Below are 16,600 nucleotides of genomic sequence, written 5' to 3' on the forward strand. Positions count from 1 at the left end.
TGATATTTGCACTGATGGTGCGAAAACAGTGGGGTTAAAACTTGCTGGTGTCTTAGCATAAATGAAGGCAGTAGCACCAAACTAGTCACTGTGGTCTTCAAAAAAAGCCAGTTTCTCTTAAGACTGTCTTTGATAAAGCCGTAAAAACTGAACATGTGATGGGTTTATTATAGTTATTTTAAATGAGTTAATAAAGACTTGTTTTAATTTCTAATACAGAATATACTGATAGATATGACCCACATAAACAAAAGCTCTTTGGGGCCCTCAGTAGCTTTTAAGGGAGTAAATGGGTCCTGAGACCAACAGCACCAGCACTGCTGGGGTAATTCGCAGGCTGTTACACTGGCTCCTCAAAACGGAAGGGGCACTGCAGCCTTTTCCAGATACTGCATTCCAACTTGAGAAACACCTTATTTGAAGCACAGGATGGAGAATATGACTGTGTTTTCTGGCAACCCGCTCTCCCTCAAGAAACACACTGTCACTGGAATAAAGATTTTAATGGTCTCCACTCACAGGAGAAGCAAGGCACACAAGCCCACAGCCCTCTGTCCTTCCCTTTCTCCCCTGTGCATTGCATCCTAGGTTGGGTGGTGGGGGACGGGGGTGGTGGTGTTTGTGGCCCATCTGGGCTAGGCCCAGATGTGGACTCCCCCCAGCCCCTTGAGTCACATATAATCCCTTTGCCTTTTCCTCCTCCCCATAAAAGTCAGTGTAGCACGGTTGAGGGAAGAGGGCACAGGGAGGGGCAGGAGGATCCAGGAATCCACGTCCCAGCCTGGCCTGGCCTGAGTCAGGGTGGAGAGTGGGTGCGTGTGCCTACGTGTGTGTGTGTGTGTGTGTGTGTCCCTGGGCATGGCTGTGAGTTTTGGTCCAGTCCTGTGAGCTCCAAGTTCTCCCCCAATACCAGTCCACTTTCAGAGGTAACGTCTGGTGTCTCCACTGGGGTCTGCACATCTGAGCTGTTCAAACTACTTCTTTGGCAATGGTGGGGATACTGCAGGCGAGGCTGAGGCCTGGCACCTCTCTGTCACCTCTGGCACAGGGAAGGGAGGTGTGGAAGGCCAGGAGGGGAGCCAGGTCAGCCTCGGGTGCTACTCGCCCGCTCCCCCAGTAGCCAGTAGGTCCGAACTTTGCCTTTGCCCTGGAGGGAAAAAGAGGAGTTTGGGGTGGGGAGTGACTCATCCACTTTCCCAAATGTTGGGAGTGGGGTTGGCTGCTTGAGAAGGGGCCTGGGGGAGGGTAAGCCCTTCGGGGACCCTAAGGGGTGGTAAGGGTAGGGACTTCCTTTTTTACCTTCATTTCTACATCCCCTCGAAGCTCCAGCTCGAAACCACCAAACTCCTCCAGGACAGCCTTGGTCTCAGAAGACAAGTGGATCTTCAGGGCTGGGTAGGAGAAGGGAGATGAGAGAAGCAAGAGATGGGAGCAGGAGATCAGGGACTGTGGGGCTAGAAACATGCTCTCCCTCCTTCCTTTGGCCCAGAAAGCCTCCTAATTCAAAGTCCCACCCCCTCCATGTAGTGTCTGACTACACAGGCCTCTCCCTAAGAACTCTAGAACTGTGCTGTCCACCATGAAAGCCATTAGTCACCTGTGGCTATTTAAACTGTAATTGAAATATAGTGAAAAATGCAATGCCTCAGAGGCTACCATATTGGACAGCACAGCATAGAACATTTCCATTACTGCAGAAAGTTCTATTGGACAGCACTCCAGCGCATCACCAGGCTCTAGACAGACAATAGAGTGTAGAGGTCAGGAGCTCAGACATCGGAGCCTGCTCTGCCTAGGATGAATCCCAGCTTGGACACTTGCTCGGGGAAGTAGTATAAACTATCTGGGCCTCAGTTTCCTACTCTACAAAATGCTGATAGCAACAGGACCCATCTCAAAGCCTTCTGGTGAGGATTAAATTTAACATTATTCATTACGCATTTTAAAAGAGTCTGGCACTTAGGAGGCACTATACGAGTGTTTGCTATCATCGTTCCTTAACTCAACACCCTCATTTCAGGGCTGAGGGAGCCCAGGCCTCGGGGAGGAGACCTGCCCAAATCTGCTGAGGTCTGCCCAGACTCCTGACTCCTGACTGCTGTTCCCCACAGCCCTTCTTTGACCTCCCTCTGAACTCGCCCCTACCACTCCTGGGGTCTGCATCGCAGAGGCCCTTTTCTGCTGTTAAACGATTTCTGAGAATGTGCTCCTTGAGGACTGAACCTCAGTGAGAAGCTTTCTCCACCTCGACGCCCTCAACACAGTGTCCAGGGAATATCTGCTGAACCAGACCCCCTCTGGGCTCCCAAGAAGCCCTTTGCCCACCACGAGGCTTAGCTGGGGTCCGCGTGGACTCCCTAGCAAGCTTTGGTCTGGGTCGTCTTAGTATTCCAAGGCCTGGTACTCAGTAGTTGCTCAATAAATATTTACTGAATTGAATTGTGTTGACTACAGCAGGAGGCAGAAGATCAACAGGAAGCAAGCCCAAGGGAAGAGGTGGGAGCAAGCATTTATTTGGTACCTACTGTGTTCCAGGGGTTGGGCTATTTTTTAGAACACTGAGACAGGCATCATTTTAAAGATAAACAGGGACTTCCCTGGTGGCGCAGTGGTTAAGAATCTGCCCGCCAATGCAGGGGACATGGGTTCGAGCCCTGGTCTGGGGAGATCCCACATGCCGCGGAGCAACGAAGCCTGTGCACCACAACTACTGAGCCTGCACTCTAGAGGCCGCGAACCACAACTACTGAAGCCCGTGTGCCACAACTGCTGAAGCCCGCACACCTAGAGTCCCTGCTCTGCAACAAGAGAAGCCACCAGAATGAGAAGCCCGCGCACCGCAACTAAGACTAGCCTCCACTCGCCACAACTAGACAAAGCCTGCGCACAGCAACGAAGACCCAAGGCAGCCATAAATTAATTAATTAAAAAAAAAAAAAGATAAACAGCTAAGGCTCAGAAAAGTTGAATGACAATTATCTGCTAGTCGTGTTATATGACTTTCTCACGTAACTCTTCTGAGGTAGATATTTAATTCTCATTTTCCAGGTGAGGAAAACAGAGGCTCAGGGAGGTGTAGCAAACTGACACAGCTGAGTCGGTTGTAGAGCTGAGACTCACACCCAAGTGGGCTGCTCTGGAGCCCTTTTTACCACACCCAAGAGGGTCCTAAAGGTAGTTCCCAGCTGGGAACTGCTGGACATTGGCCTGGAAAGACTTTTCAATCATTTGCCAAGAGGGCGCAGCTGAGACCTGAGTCTCTGATTAGATTCAAGGTGATGTGGCCAGGTTGAACCCTTATGAGAAGGGAGCCTGGGAGGAGACAGAACATGGATTGGATAGGCACCCACTGCCAGGAGGGCCTTCCTCAGCCACAGCCACCCTTCCCTCCCTGTCCCGCCTCGGGGACCCAGCATACCTTCCCCGTTAGACTCCATTCTTGAGGCCGTGTTTACTGTGTCCCCAAAAAGACAGTAACGGGGCATCTTCAGCCCTACCACACCTGCACACACGGGTCCTGGAGGGAGCGGAAGCCCATCAGTGAGGGAAACCCATCAGTTTAGGGAAGTAGGTGGGAGGAACGGAGGGTGGCCATAGGACGGGGCTAGAGCGCTCCAGGAGAGGCAGCAGGTGGGACCTGCTGTCGGTGGGAGCCCAGAGGTGTAGGTGTTCCCGCGCACGGGGAGCGGTGGCGACGCGGCCGGCTCGTCTCTCATCTGCAGCTCCAGCCTGTGGGAGCCCCCTCCCCGCCCCTCCGGCGGCCTCACCTGTGTGGATGCCGATGCGCAAGCGCAGCTGCTCCTGGGGCCGGTGGCGGATGCGGAAGGAGCGCACCGCGTCCAGCAGCGCCAGGGCCATGCGGGCCACCTCGCGGGCGTGCAGCCTCCCGTTCCGCACTGGGAGCCCGGACACCACCATGTAGGCGTCACCAATGGTCTCCACCTGTGAGGGCCGCGAGAGGGTGCCGGACCTGAGGACTGGAACTTTCTCCCGGTGCGGCCCCCACACTGTGGGCACCGCCTTCCTGTCCCCACCCCCCATCTACCAGCCACTGTGTTCGCTCATCCCCCAACCCCCGCGCGGTTTTTCTGCCTGTTCCTGGGTCTCCCTGTGACACTGTCTTTGTCCACGTCTCTTGGTCTTCCTGCTTAAGACTATGTCATTCTGCCCTCCACATCCGTCTGTCTGTCCCCTCCCATCTTTACTCACCTTGTAGACATCAAAGTTGTCTATGACAGCATCAAAGCAAGTGTACAGGTCGTTGAGCAGGGTCACCACCTGGAAGAAAAGAGAAGCCAAAAGGGGTGGGGAGTAAGGGGCCCCGGGGCCCCACCTGGGCTCGGGTGGGAAAAGCGGAACCAGAAGGCAGGCCTGTGGGATGCAGGTGCCAAGCTGAGCACACCTGGCTGCTCCGACACCTGGGGCTGTGCCTGACTTACCTGCATGGGCGTGCTCTCCGCCGACAGGGCTGTGAAACCCACAATGTCGCTGAAGTAGATGGTGACGCTGTCAAAGGCTTCGGCCTGGACCGTCTCCCCACGCTTCAGCTGCTCAGCCACTGAGCTGAGGGGTCAGGGACAGGTGCAGGATCAGAAGGTGAGGTGGGGCTGGGACAGGGGTGGCGGGAGCACCAAGCACGGGCACTCACTGAGGCAGAATCTGGTAGAGCAGGGCCTCCGCCTTGCGCTTCTCCTCCAGGTAGGCCTGGGTCCGCTCCTCCACCAGCTCTTCCAGGTTGTTGGCGTACTGTTCCATGCGCGACAGCAGGTTATCCAGGATGTTGCTGCTGTTCTCTCTGGGGACAGGGGCAGCGGAAGGGGTGGTGGTGAGAGAGGAGCGGCACGCCCTACCCTGAAGCGCCTCCCCCAGGCTCTCACCCTACCCAGGCTTAATGTCAGCCCACTGCAGTGGAGTCCCTGGCGAGAGTCAGGGTTGGGGGGCACAGCAGGATGGGGGTGGCAGGGGAAAAGGGTCGGAGGAAAGTCCAATTCATCCCTGAGACCCCAGGGTCAAGTTTCAAGCTTCAGACATATTGGCTATTCTGAACATCTTTGTTGAACACAAGTGGCTTAGAAGGAGGTAGAAGAGGCAGAAAGGGACAGGGACCACTCGAGAACGGAGTGAGGGCACACAGGCTGGCAGAGGGGTGTGCCTGGAGGAACCAGCCCCCAGGGGCACACTGGGAAAGGGGATCAAAGGGCCGGGTGGGAGCTCCCACGGAGGGCAGAGAGGTGTAGGGAGGAGGTGGGAGGCCATTTACTCTGCGGCCACTGAAGGCTGATGGAGTAAGGGCCGCTGGAGGAGCGGGGTATGAGAGGTAGGGGACTGTGAGACCAGCCGGGTCCTACAGTATTCACAGAGGGGGCTGCGAGGCTGTGCCAGGCTGGAGCAGGCTGTGTATGCGGGGGCTGTGCGTGGGCTCTGCCACCACAGGGATAAGACTTAAAGTGTGAGGCGCGCGGTCGCTGTGGGGGATAGAGGAGGCTGGGGGGATTCAGGACTAATGCCAGCGACCTGTTAAATTTGCGCAGCATCAGGCGGATCTGTTGGAAGGGTGGCCGCTCCTGCGGGTCCTCGGCCCAGCAGCGCTGCATCAGCTGCCCCAGTTCCTCCAGGTGACTCTGCAGGGCCAGGGAGGGCCGGAAGGGGGGCTGCTCGCCCCGAGTCACACGCTCGATGATCTCTGTGTGGTGGGGGAAGAGAGGCCGAGGGGTAGGTTCAGCCCAGGGCCTGTTGAGAAACGGGGTGGGGAGGTCCAGGACCAGGGCACGGGGCAGGGGAGCCCTGCAGGGAACTGGGCTAGTCATGTTCAGGGTCATTGGCAGCAGTGGAGCAAAGGGTGGTGGCATTTCCAGGGTACCCTCTCTCTGGAGCTGGGGTTAGTTGACTGTGGCAGCATTAGGGGAAGCACGGTCCTCTCACCTTTGGGACTGAGATCCAAACCTTCCACGTGGAAGACACCACTCCTCAGGGCAATCTCCTGAAGGATGATCCCAAAGCTGTACACGTCACCAGCCTGGGAGCCCCGGGCAGGGGGTGAGGCCATTCGCAGGAGCTCAGGGGCTGTCCACAACTTTTCTGCAGGTCAGAGGTCAGGAGTCACAGGGTGAAGGGCCCCAAAGCTAAGGGATGAGGGGAAACAAGGTCCCAGAGGATGTGACTGGGACTGATCTGGAGACATCACAGGGGTTGCTAGGGCTAGAAGGGGCCTTGAGACCATTTCGTCTGACTCCGCTTTCTACTGATGATGAATTGAGCAGGGAGTCAGGAAAGGTGGGCCCGAGCCCACCATAGGCCAGGCATCAGCATCCCCACTGGGCTGTGCTGGGGGGGGTGGTAGGGGTCAGAGTCAGGTCGGGGCTCACTGGCATAGAGGGTGTGTCCTTGCTCGGGCTCCGGGTCCCTGAAGCTCTCCAGCCCGTAGTCAGTGATCTTGAGCACGAAGCGCCCGTCTACTACGCAGTTGGATGACTTGAGGTTCCCATGGGAGCAAATGGCCCCATTGTGCAGGAACAGCATACCCTGGGAAATTTGGGGAGGCAGGGGTCTCGGGCATGAGTGAGACCTCCAACCAACCACAGCCAGGGGAGAAGACTGCCTGGCCCCTCCCCCAACACCCAGGGGGCCCTTTTGGGCCTACCTTGACGATGTCATGGGTGAGCGAGTACCGGAACATCCAGTCCAGGGTGATGCTCTCATTCTCCAGGATGTCCTGCTGGGCAGTGAGAGTCAGCCCTATACCCTGCACATGCCCCCAGGAGGAGGAGTGCAGGGGTTCCACTGACATAAACTGGCAGAACGGGACAAAGCTTTGGGTCTACTCCAGTGCCACCACTCTCCCCCCACTCCCATTTTACAGATGGGGAAAATAAAAGTCAGAAAGAAGGAGAGGCTTGCCCAGGGCCTTATGTTGAGTCAGGGGCAGACCCGGGGCTAGACCTAGTTGTCCTGACACTCCCTTGTTGCCTCACCTGCAAGCTCCCACGGGGACAGTACTCTGTGAGGATACAGATATTGGGGGGGTCAGTGCAGGCCCCCACAAACCTGGTCAGGTGTTCATTCTGCACATCCCGCATCTGCAGGTGAGAGCCAGCATCAGAGCCTGACAGAGACCTCACTCCTTGCCAAGTGGCCCCCACCCTTGGGGACCCCTCACTCTCCTTAAGTCCCTATGCATTCTCTGCAGACATTCTAGGACCTTCCCCGGTGATTCCCACTCCTGTTCTAAAGAACCCTTCCCCAGAACCTGCTCCCTACTCCCTCTGCTTCCTAAGCCTATCCAATGGAGCCCCTACAAAATCTCCAGCCCTTCTCCCATCTATGATTCCCCTACTCGTACCCACAACACACAGGGGCCCATCCCAGGGCTACAGTGCTCATCCCTTCCTAGGATACCCTGCAGTCCCTCCATACCCATTCTGTTGGCCAACCTCCCCTGTGTCCCTAGATTCTTCCCTAGGCCATTGCCTCCCTCCCCACATTACATGCTTCAGCTCAAACAGGACTTCCCGCGTCAGCTCAATGCGTTTACGGTTCACACGTTTCACAGCCACGAGGTTGCCCTGAGTGAGGAATGGAGATTGTCACTGTAAGGGGATGGCCCAGCCCTGACAGCCCACCCCTGTGCTAAGACCGTCTCCAGTCCTCCATCATAGGAAAGCCCTGCCCCAGTCCTGAGGACCAGTGGTCTTTCCCCAGACCCACCTTATAATATGCTGTCTTGGCAAAGATTTGGAACTGGCCCTCTGTGGTCAGCAGGGAGCCGTAATTGGAGCCTCTCTGAAGGGACGGAGTACAGGAGGGGTGGTCAGCCCATGGACCCGGCTCTCCATCCTGGTTGCTTGAGCTCTGGTCTTCACTACCCTGCCTTATCTTTGTGTTGCCCTGCCTCTCATTCCACATCATAAAATCCTTTCCTCATTTATTTACTTTTTAAAAATGTATCTTCAGGGGCTTCCCTGGTGGCTCAGTCGTTGAGAGTCCGCCTGCCGACGCAGGGGACATGGGTTCGTGCCCCGGACCGGGAAGATCCCACATGCCGCAGAGCGGCTGGGCCCGTGAGCCATGGCCACTGAGCCTGCGCGTCCGGAGCCTGTGCTCCGCAACGGGAGAGGCCACAACAGTGAGAGGCCCGCGTACCGCAAAAAAAAAAACAAAAAGTATTTTCAGGGGGGTGGGGCGTGGGGGGTGAGATGACATATATACACTGATATGTATAAAATAGATAACTAATAAGAACATGCTGTATAGCACAGGGAACTCTACTACTTCGCTGTACAGTAGAAACTACCACAACGTTGTAAAACAACTATACCCCAATTAAAAAAAAAAGTATGCAGAAACTTTCAGATGATTATACAAAAAAACAAACAAATAAAATAAAATGTATTTTCACATATGCTATCTCTAACTTTTGAAAGACCCCTGTGAGGGAGCTCTGTAGATGTAATCATTACCTGCGGTAGTCTCAGAGAGGGAATGTGACTTGCCCAAGGTCATAGAGCGATTGAAGGCAGGGCTGGGACTAGAAGCCTGCTCTCTACCCTACCCATCAGGCACTACCCACACGCCCATTCCCAACTCTGCCCCCTCCCCCCAGTACCGGAGTTCTTACCCCGCTCAGGGTCAGCCGGCTGCCTGCACTCCGGAGGTGCCTCTCTAGGCTACTGGGCTGCAGGTCCTCCCAACGCACCCGCCACAGCTCTGAGGCCAGTTCCTTCTCCAGCTGCATCTTTCTGAGGCATGAAATGTGCACCTAAGTCCATGTCTGAGCCCCTGACCCAGGGTTGGGGGGTGCTCAGCAGCCTCTCCTCAGAGCCCTGGGACCACTGCAGTTGCTAAGAGATGGGTGGGGCAATTAACATCCGCTTGGTTGACAGTCAGGAGGCTTGGGTGAAATTCTGCCTCACTGGGGACCTTGGGGTAGTCACTCCACTTCTCTGAGTCTCAGGTTCATGTCTAAATGTCCTCATTTGGAAATTGGGGACCTCGACATTTATTTCAAAGCATTGTTACAAGAGTGAAAAGAAAAACTGTGTGTGGAAGTGCCTGGCACACAGTATATGCTTGACCAGCACTGATTTCCTTCTCTCCCTCCCTGCTTCCCTCTGTCTTTAACTTTTCCACTGGAAGGCAGGAGTGGGGCTTCCTTCTCTCTCTCCGCCACTCTGGGTTCAGCACTTGGTACACAGCAGAGCCTTCATCCCTGCTCAACGAATATAAGCCCAACCCCACAGGTGTTGGTCCACTGCTTCCCATCTGGTCTGTACCAGCAGGAAGGGAGGATAAATGGAATCCACACCCTGCGATGCCCCCAACAGATCTGCTCCTTCTTGGATCTCCCGGATCCTCCCTGGCCACTCCACCTCTGTCCCCTCCTCCTTCTCTCTTCCAGGTGTCCTGAGGCTTTTTAGTCTCTTTTCTCCCCCATCTCCCTGGGCCTTGCTGCGCTGTCCCTTTACCCCTCCCTCTTCCCTCTGGGTCCCTGCCACCTCCTCTGCTATTGGCTCTTTAGGTCTCCCAGCCTCAATCACCACCCTCATTCCAAGGCTTACCTGTATATGAAGAAGGAGATGAGCAGAATGCTGAGCAGGGAGAGGCTGCCTACCAAAGCCAGCACCTCCAGGGTGGAAAAGTGGTCTGTAGGGGAGAGTCCAAGTTGCAGCGAGAGAGATTTGGGTTCGACATTGGACAGCAGGAGGAAGAACCTTTATTTTTTTTATTTTTAATTCTTTTTGGCTGCACCGCACAGGCATGTGGGATCTTTAGTTTCCTGACCAGGGATCGAACCCAGGCCCCCTGAAGTGGAAGCGTGGAGTCCGAACCACTGGACCACCAGGGAATTCCCTGAAGAACCTTTTAATATTCAATTAGGGACTTCCCTGGTGGCGCAGTGGTCAAGAATCCGCCTGCCAATGCGGGGGACACGGGTTTGATCCCTGATCCAGGAAGATCCCACGTGCCGTGGAGCAATTAAGCCCGTGGGCCACAACTACTGAAGCCTGCGCTCTAGAGCCCGTGCTCCGCAACAAGAGAAGCCACCGCAATGAGAAGCCCCCACACCGCAACAAAGAGTAGCCCCCGCTCGCCACAACTAGACGAAGCCCGTGCACAGCAACGAAGACCCAACACAGCCAGTAAATAAATAAATAAAAGTAATATAATAATGAAATAAAATAAAAAGTTAAAAAAAATATTCAATCAGTGAACTGGGATGATGGATGAAGGGAAGAAAAAGGCAGGAGGAGTCTCTCCAGGACCCCCTCAGTGTGGGAGAGGAGCACGTATTTGACTCCCTGAGCAGGAAGGAGGCAGCATCTCCATAATGGAGGCTTGGAAGGCAAGGGGCAGTCACCTTGGTTGCAGGCTGGGTCCTCATTGTCAAAACCACATTTGGGCACATCAGGAGGTGGATACCCCAGAGGCCAGTTCAGTTTGCGCCCTGACACGGTCACCAGCTCTTGGGAGGTTCCATTGAAGTTCAGAACAACCTATGGGAGGGCAGGAGCGGTCGGTGGGCAAGGGCCCTTGGTGAGGCCTCCCGTCCAAGGGAGAAATCCTGCCCCCCACCTACCCCATCTCTGCTGCCAGGGACTGTGTCTGCACTGTCAGCTATTCAACGAGTCCCTGCCGTGACTGGATACAGAGAGCCTCATACCCATGCCCCATGTTATCAGAGGGGACAAACTTGAAAATGACTTAAAGGTTTTATAAAGAAAACTCTGTATAGAATCACAGCCCTCCACTCAGGGAGTTTATAATCTTGGATTGAAGCACACAGGAGACAGGAAAATGCAGTGTTCTCGGCCCACATTCCCAGGCCTAATCCAGGCACCCCTCGTCCAGGAAGCCTTCCCTGGATGATCTGCTCCTTGGTGCCCGTGGTCTCAACCCCTTCCTGTTCCTCTTGCACTTATAGAGCAAGATGATGTGCATTCATCTTGGCCCTGAGTCAGTCTGTCTCCGCTGGGAGGGGATCCTGCCTGCCTTTGGAGACATGGAGTTTCCTGAGGGCAGCACTGTGCTCCCTCCTCAGACATGGAGTTCCCCAAGCATAACACCTGTGTGTCCCTATCGTTCTGGTTGCTCCTCCAGATTGGCTGGATCTCTTTTATCCAGGGCTCTCTCTTATCCAGGGCGGTGGGAGGGTGAAATGTCATTCCCAGTTGGCACTGTCTTCTGGGGGCACAGCCTTACCCTGAAGGCGCCAGTGTCAGGATCCATATCCCAGAGGGAGAAGTCGGTCTCCCGATCTCCATTGCTGTCCATTTTCAGGTATCCTGTCACACCTGGGGGTATGGAGGAAGATGGCTCTGTTTTGACAGGGTGGAATTTCATGGGTCCCACGCCTCATCTCTGTCTGTTGATCTTTTGATCTGGGCACTTAGGAAGACTTCTTGATGGCACTAGGGACATGGGGAAAAGAGCCTAAAGAAGAAGAGAGGTAGAAGAGACTGGTGTGGGCAAGTGACTACCTGCACTGCAGGGCTAGGGGCTTCTCACTGCTTCCTGCCTGGGGCACCCCAAGGTAGCCCATTCCTGCCACCTCCAGTGCCTGACCTTGGAAGCTTCGGTTCCACATCCGCTGAGTGATGCCCTCCCCATCGGTGACAGTTCCCCCATGTGCTAGAGTCTCCGACACTGCCTGGACATAGAGCAGGAGCCCGTCGTGGAAGGACGCTGGGATGGTGTTCACCTGCAGGGGCAGGCAGAGCTGGGCTGGGGTGGGATGTATGAAGGGCACAGAGTGGGGCGCTGTGGGGTGGGGAATGGGAGGCACTGGGAGCTTGGAAGAGGATGGGAGAAAACACGCTCACAGCACAGAGAGATTTACTACTTCTAAGACGCTCCGCATGTATCACTGCTTCTGAATCCTGCTAGGCAGATAGGGCAGGACGTAGCATCCTCATTTTACGGATAAGGATTTGAGTTTCAGAGGTTGAACAATTTGTCAATGCCCCCCTCCATCATCAGGAGAGATATGGGAACAGTGGGAAGGGAAAGAAGGGGAGACCTGGGAATATGGGGATGGCTGAGAGAGCAGGGCGGCGACTGGCAGAGGGCTGTGAACTGGGGGCTGGAGGTCCACGCTGCAGGGTCCCAGGAACCCCTCCTACCAGGCCATCCTCCATGGTGAAGTTGAACTGCTCATGGGCCAAGTGTTTTAGCTTCTGTAGGAATTCCAAGTACTCAGGATTATCCGGCTCTTTATAGGTAATGATTTTGGCAGCCTGAGGAAGGGGTCAGTGGAGAGGGGAGAGCTGGGTGCTGACTCCAGTCCTGCCAGTACCCTGGGTGCCCACCTCCCAGAGCTGCATCTCTACTTGCTCAACGTCAAATTGGACCCTATGTTCTGCGCGAGGTGCTGCCTGCTTCAAAGCAGGGGATGAACTGGGATGGCTTTTCCAAGTCCGGATGGTCTGTGAGATGTGAACATTATCCCACCTCAAGGGCATTCTCTCATCTTTTTAGCCTCCTGGTTCTGAAGTCCCCTGGCCCTCTGTATACCCCTTGCCCCAGCCCCCTGCCCTTTGTCACCTAACTCTCTATGAGCATCCAGAACCTCTTTTCTGGAATCCTTTCAGACACTGAGGGACCCAGGACCCAGACATAATGTGCCACCAGCCCAGAGCCCCACAGCCTGGGCTTCCAATCTGAACACTCACCTGGAAGGCCTGGTGGGCACTGACATCCTGCCCATCCCCTCTCTCCCAGGGCCTGTGGGGAGCAAGGCCGTGTGCTCCTTGCAGGCTTTGCCCAAAGAGGTCCAGGTGGAAGAAAACATAGTCCTCCCCACTCAGGCCAGCTTCCAGGGCCAGAAGCATCAGGGTTCTGAAGGTGTCTGGGGAGCTGCAGATGTAGACAACTGGGGAGGAAGGGGGGTCAGAGAGAGAGAGAAGAGCCTAAGTGTCAGGGAGTGGAGGGGGAACTGAAGCCGGGGCACCCAGGGGAGGAAATTCAGAGATCCTGAGGTAGTTAAGTGGAACTCCTGGCTCAGTCTGGGCTGTGGCCTGAGGAAGGTGAAGGGAGGGAGGAGGCGGTGGGAGAGGGAGGAGGAAGGAGCCCAGATAGGGAGAGAGGGAATAATGGAGCCAAAGGTGGGCAAGGTGAGGTCAGGAGCGGGGGAGAGCAGAGAAGGGCCAGCTGGAGAGGGGACTGGAAGAGGAGAGGGCGTGTGGGAGCACGGGGAGGAGAGTTGGAGGAGGGAAGAAGCCTGCTGGGAAGAGAAGGAAAATGGGGGAGAGATGAGGGATAGGAACTAAGCTGGGGCCCTACTAAGTGTCATGGTGGCTGGAGGCATTTTCTCCCTCCCGTTAACTCCGCAGGAACCGGTGGGAAGGAGGTGGGGGAGTGCGGAGGTGAGAAGAGAGGAGAGCCTAGGAACTGGATGGGGGGGGGGGCATGGAGAAAGAGAGGGAAATAGAAACTCAGAGGTGGAAAGGGCGGAGGAGGCTGAGACAGGAATGAGGAGCCGCAGGAAGGAGAAGTCTGGCCCGGAGAAGAGAGAGGATGTCCCGGGGAAGGCCCGGAGGCAAAGCGGCCGGATGGGTGTGCCCGTGTCTCACCTCGGCCTTTGCGTCGCACGGTGCGCAGCAGCATGGTGTAGTGGTCGCGGTCGCCCTCGGCGAACTCCAGGTGGTCCACCGTGATGTTGAGGCGGTCGCGGACCTGCATGTACAGTCCCTCCACCACGAAGAAGCAGGGCTGGTCGTCGCGGGGCTGGTAGGCGTAGAGCACTAGAGCCTGGCGCTCCCAGCCCAGCCGTCGGTGCAGAGCCGCCACGAAGTCGCCCAGCTTGGCATGGCTGGGCCCGGCGCGGGTGGTCAGCGCGTACTCGTCCTTGGCCCCGAACCCCACAGCCGGGGCGCCGGCGGTCAGCAGCGGCACCCGCCAGTGCGCAGTGAAGCGGCCCACGGGGGCGGCGGCGTACACGCAGCCGGGGCCCAGGAACACCGCGGGGTTGTGCTCCCACTTGAGGTCCACGGCGGCCAGGGGCGCGGCGGTGTCGGAGCAGACGCCCAGCGCGCTCTCGCTGCTGCCCAGCACCGTGCGGACTGTCCAGCCCGGCAGCAGGTCCGGCCGCGCCTTCACCCGGGCCAGGGCCAGCTCCACCGCCGGTCCCACGCGCGCCCACGACCACGGGTACGAGGTGTTGGCCAGAGGTAGCACCACGGCCACCGTCAGGTTGCCCGCGTAGCTGCCCGGGAGCAGCAGCAGCGGCGGCAGGAGCAGAAGCAGACGCAGGCGGGCGCCGGAGGGGCAGCCGGGGCGCGGCATGGCCTCAGAGGGCACCGAGGCGGACAAGCGCTCCCACCATGGCCTCTGGCGTCCCCTCCGGCTCAGCGGCCCGTCCTGGGCACCAGGAGCGCCCCTGTGGGAGGGAGGACGAGCGGGGCGGGGGCGCTCACCCCGAGGCACGCTGCTCCTTCTAGCTGTGACAGTCTGCGCCAGGAGCGCCAGGGGCGCGCGACGGAGGGGTGCGCCCAGGGCGCTGCAGAGCAGGTGGGTGCGAGGAGAGCGCGGGGGCCGAGAGGACGCGAGTGTGAGCGAGAGCGTGTGTGTGTGTGTGTGTGTGTGTGTGTGTGTGTGTGTGTTAGGAGAGAGAAAACGAGAGCGCGAGCGCTCCGTGGAGAAGGATGGGAGAGGGCGCCAGGGAGGGAAAGGAGAGTGTGAGTGTTTGTATGTGTGCGTGAGCGCCTGGCCCAGGGAGTGTGCCAGAAGGGGCGTCCGGCCGGCCCAAGTCTCCGGCAGTCCGGGGGGGACTGGGGAGGACCCAAGCCAAGCTCCGAACCCTCCCTCCCGGCCGCTTCCCCTCCCAGACTCTGTGACCTTAGAACCAATCCTGGATCTTTAACTCCTTCGTCCCCGCCCCGAAGTCGCGGGCTCTTCCGAGTCTCAGCCTGCGCACTTTCCTTTAGACCCTCTTCGCGCTTCTCGGTGGCCAAACTTCTTCCTCCTCCGAGAAGCGGCACGGGTAGAAGGGGCTCTGTTGCGGGGTCGGGAAGAACTGAATAGAGAAGTGTGTGGGAACAACAGAGGGCCTCTTGCGCCCCACCTTTCCCTCTCCTCCTACCTGGTTCCGTCTGGGGAAGAGAGAAAGAGGTGCTGGTTTGGGATCTTGGTAGGAAAAAGTGTGTGTTTGGATGTGTGTCGGGGTGGTGCGGGAGGGTGACGGTTTCTGGAAAAGGCGTTAAAGTAGGTGAATCCAGGGTCCCCGTAACCAGTCCATCTAGGATCTCACCCCCTCCTCCGGTTTACAGATTGAGCGGATTAGCGGAGAAGAAGACCAGGTAGAAGGGCGGAGTTAACTCTTTAGTTCCCCAGTGGCTGTAGGAACGGGGAGGGAGAGCTTGCGGGTGGCTGGAGGAACGAACAGGTGTGATCTCAGGGTCACTGCCGGCGTGTGAGTGTGTGTTTGTCTTGAGGAGGATTATTAAAATGGGATTTGTCGGGGCGGTGGGAGACAGTGTTGGAAATGACAAGCGGCGGGGTAAATTGGGGAGAGTATTTTGGGGCCCTTGACGGCTGGGCTGGGGGCCGGAGAGCTGTGGAATCAGTCTGCCCTCTAATGGCCAGCAGAAGTCGTTGACCGTATTGCGCTGCCAACCTCTGCAAGCCTGTACCTAGGCAAGACCAAAGATCAGGAAACTTCTTCCGTACTGCAGATTTCCAGAGGACCTAGTACGTGTTAAGCACCGGCTGAAGGTATAAAGATTAAGACTATATATATATGTGTGTGTGTGTGTATATATATATGTATCTCATATATATCATGTATGTATGGTCCATACATTTGAGGAGCTCTATTTGGGACAAATAGCCATAATGTTAAATAGCCATAAAGTTAAATACTACAACAGAGAGATAGGTAAATTGCTAAAAGGCCCAGATAAGGGCTATTTTACTTGCATTAGGGCCAGGAAAATCTCCAACGAGAAATAATTCAACAAGGGTAGGAGGATGAGAAAGGTATTCTGTGCAGAGACAGCAGAATACTGAAGTCTGTTTCCTACATATTTAGGAGAATTTTGAATATTCTTATGGTCTAGAGCAAACAGTAGCCCATGGACCAACTTCAGACGGCAGGCATGTTTTGTCTGGCATGTATTCTCTCTCTCAAATATATATATGTTATATATTATATATGTATATTATATATATAATTTAATTGCCCACATTTTAAAATCAGCAGATGGCACATGAATATTTGGAATTCTGACTTGTCTTGAAATATTGGAGAGCTGGTAATCTAGGTCCTGCATCTCTCCATGAACAATAATCTGGAACCAAGTATCCATTCCTTCTTTGAAGTGAGTCTAGCTCATCACGGTTCCTATTCACCCTGTTCACTCATTTGCGTTACTGGCTTCATTAGCAGTGCATGTTTTCAACCCTGATCTATCTAGGATGTAAGGTTTATGGGTGTAAGAATGACTGAGGAGGAGAGGCAAGAAAAGGCAGCAGAGGGCAGATCATGCAAGCTTTTGTGGGACAGGCATAATGTCTTTGTTCTATAACGAGGGCTCCAGAGGCTATAGAGGTAGATAGGAGGTTGGAAAAAAAATTTTTAAGTTTTATTGAGGTATGATTGTTATACCAT

At 55.7% G+C, this 16,600-nt stretch overlaps 1 protein-coding gene across 4 annotated transcripts; it reads right to left on the bottom strand.

Moving 5' to 3' along the window:
* Positions 1-488: 488 nt before the first annotated feature.
* NPR1 (natriuretic peptide receptor 1) lies at positions 489-14,801 on the bottom strand. Of its 4 annotated transcripts, none has more exons than XM_030842215.2 (22): positions 13,566-14,800; positions 12,666-12,865; positions 12,117-12,230; positions 11,560-11,695; positions 11,197-11,288; positions 10,355-10,490; positions 9,555-9,639; positions 8,615-8,735; positions 7,705-7,779; positions 7,485-7,562; positions 6,972-7,076; positions 6,641-6,712; positions 6,366-6,522; positions 5,923-6,078; positions 5,515-5,683; positions 4,649-4,795; positions 4,440-4,563; positions 4,210-4,278; positions 3,768-3,942; positions 3,419-3,517; positions 1,300-1,391; positions 489-1,147 (listed from the first exon to the last, which is right to left on the bottom strand). In XM_030842215.2, exons 1-22 carry the CDS (start codon positions 14,275-14,277, stop codon positions 1,085-1,087), a joined length of 3,177 nt encoding a protein of 1,058 aa, XP_030698075.1. In that variant the 5' UTR covers positions 14,278-14,800; the 3' UTR covers positions 489-1,084. The 4 variants fall into 4 exon arrangements, with proteins under 4 accessions (XP_030698075.1, XP_060155101.1, XP_060155106.1 ...); XM_060299118.1 differs by having other exon boundaries at positions 6,641-6,715; positions 13,566-14,427; XM_060299123.2 differs by lacking the exons at positions 489-1,147; positions 1,300-1,391 and having other exon boundaries at positions 1,400-3,517; positions 6,641-6,715; positions 13,566-14,801.
* Between the last annotated feature and the right edge of the window lie 1,799 nt (positions 14,802-16,600).

The sequence above is a fragment of the Globicephala melas genome, chromosome 1 (assembly GCF_963455315.2).
Source record: "Globicephala melas chromosome 1, mGloMel1.2, whole genome shotgun sequence".
Classification (NCBI taxonomy): domain Eukaryota; kingdom Metazoa; phylum Chordata; class Mammalia; order Artiodactyla; family Delphinidae; genus Globicephala; species Globicephala melas.

What these genes read in the sequence shown, in the direction of transcription:
- NPR1 (XM_060299123.2), bottom strand. Translation starts at nt 14,277, where the DNA reads ATGCCGCGCCCCGGCTGCCCCTCCGGCGCCCGCCTGCGTCTGCTTCTG. An exon ending in GTGCCCACCAGGCCTTCCAG is followed by an intron (nt 12,231 to 12,665) that starts GTGAGTGTTCAG and finishes CCCCTTCCTCAG; the next exon opens with GCTGCCAAAATCATTACCTA. An exon ending in GTCCCCGTGGGAGCTTGCAG is followed by an intron (nt 6,716 to 6,971) that starts GTGAGGCAACAA and finishes CTCACTGCCCAG; the next exon opens with CAGGACATCCTGGAGAATGA.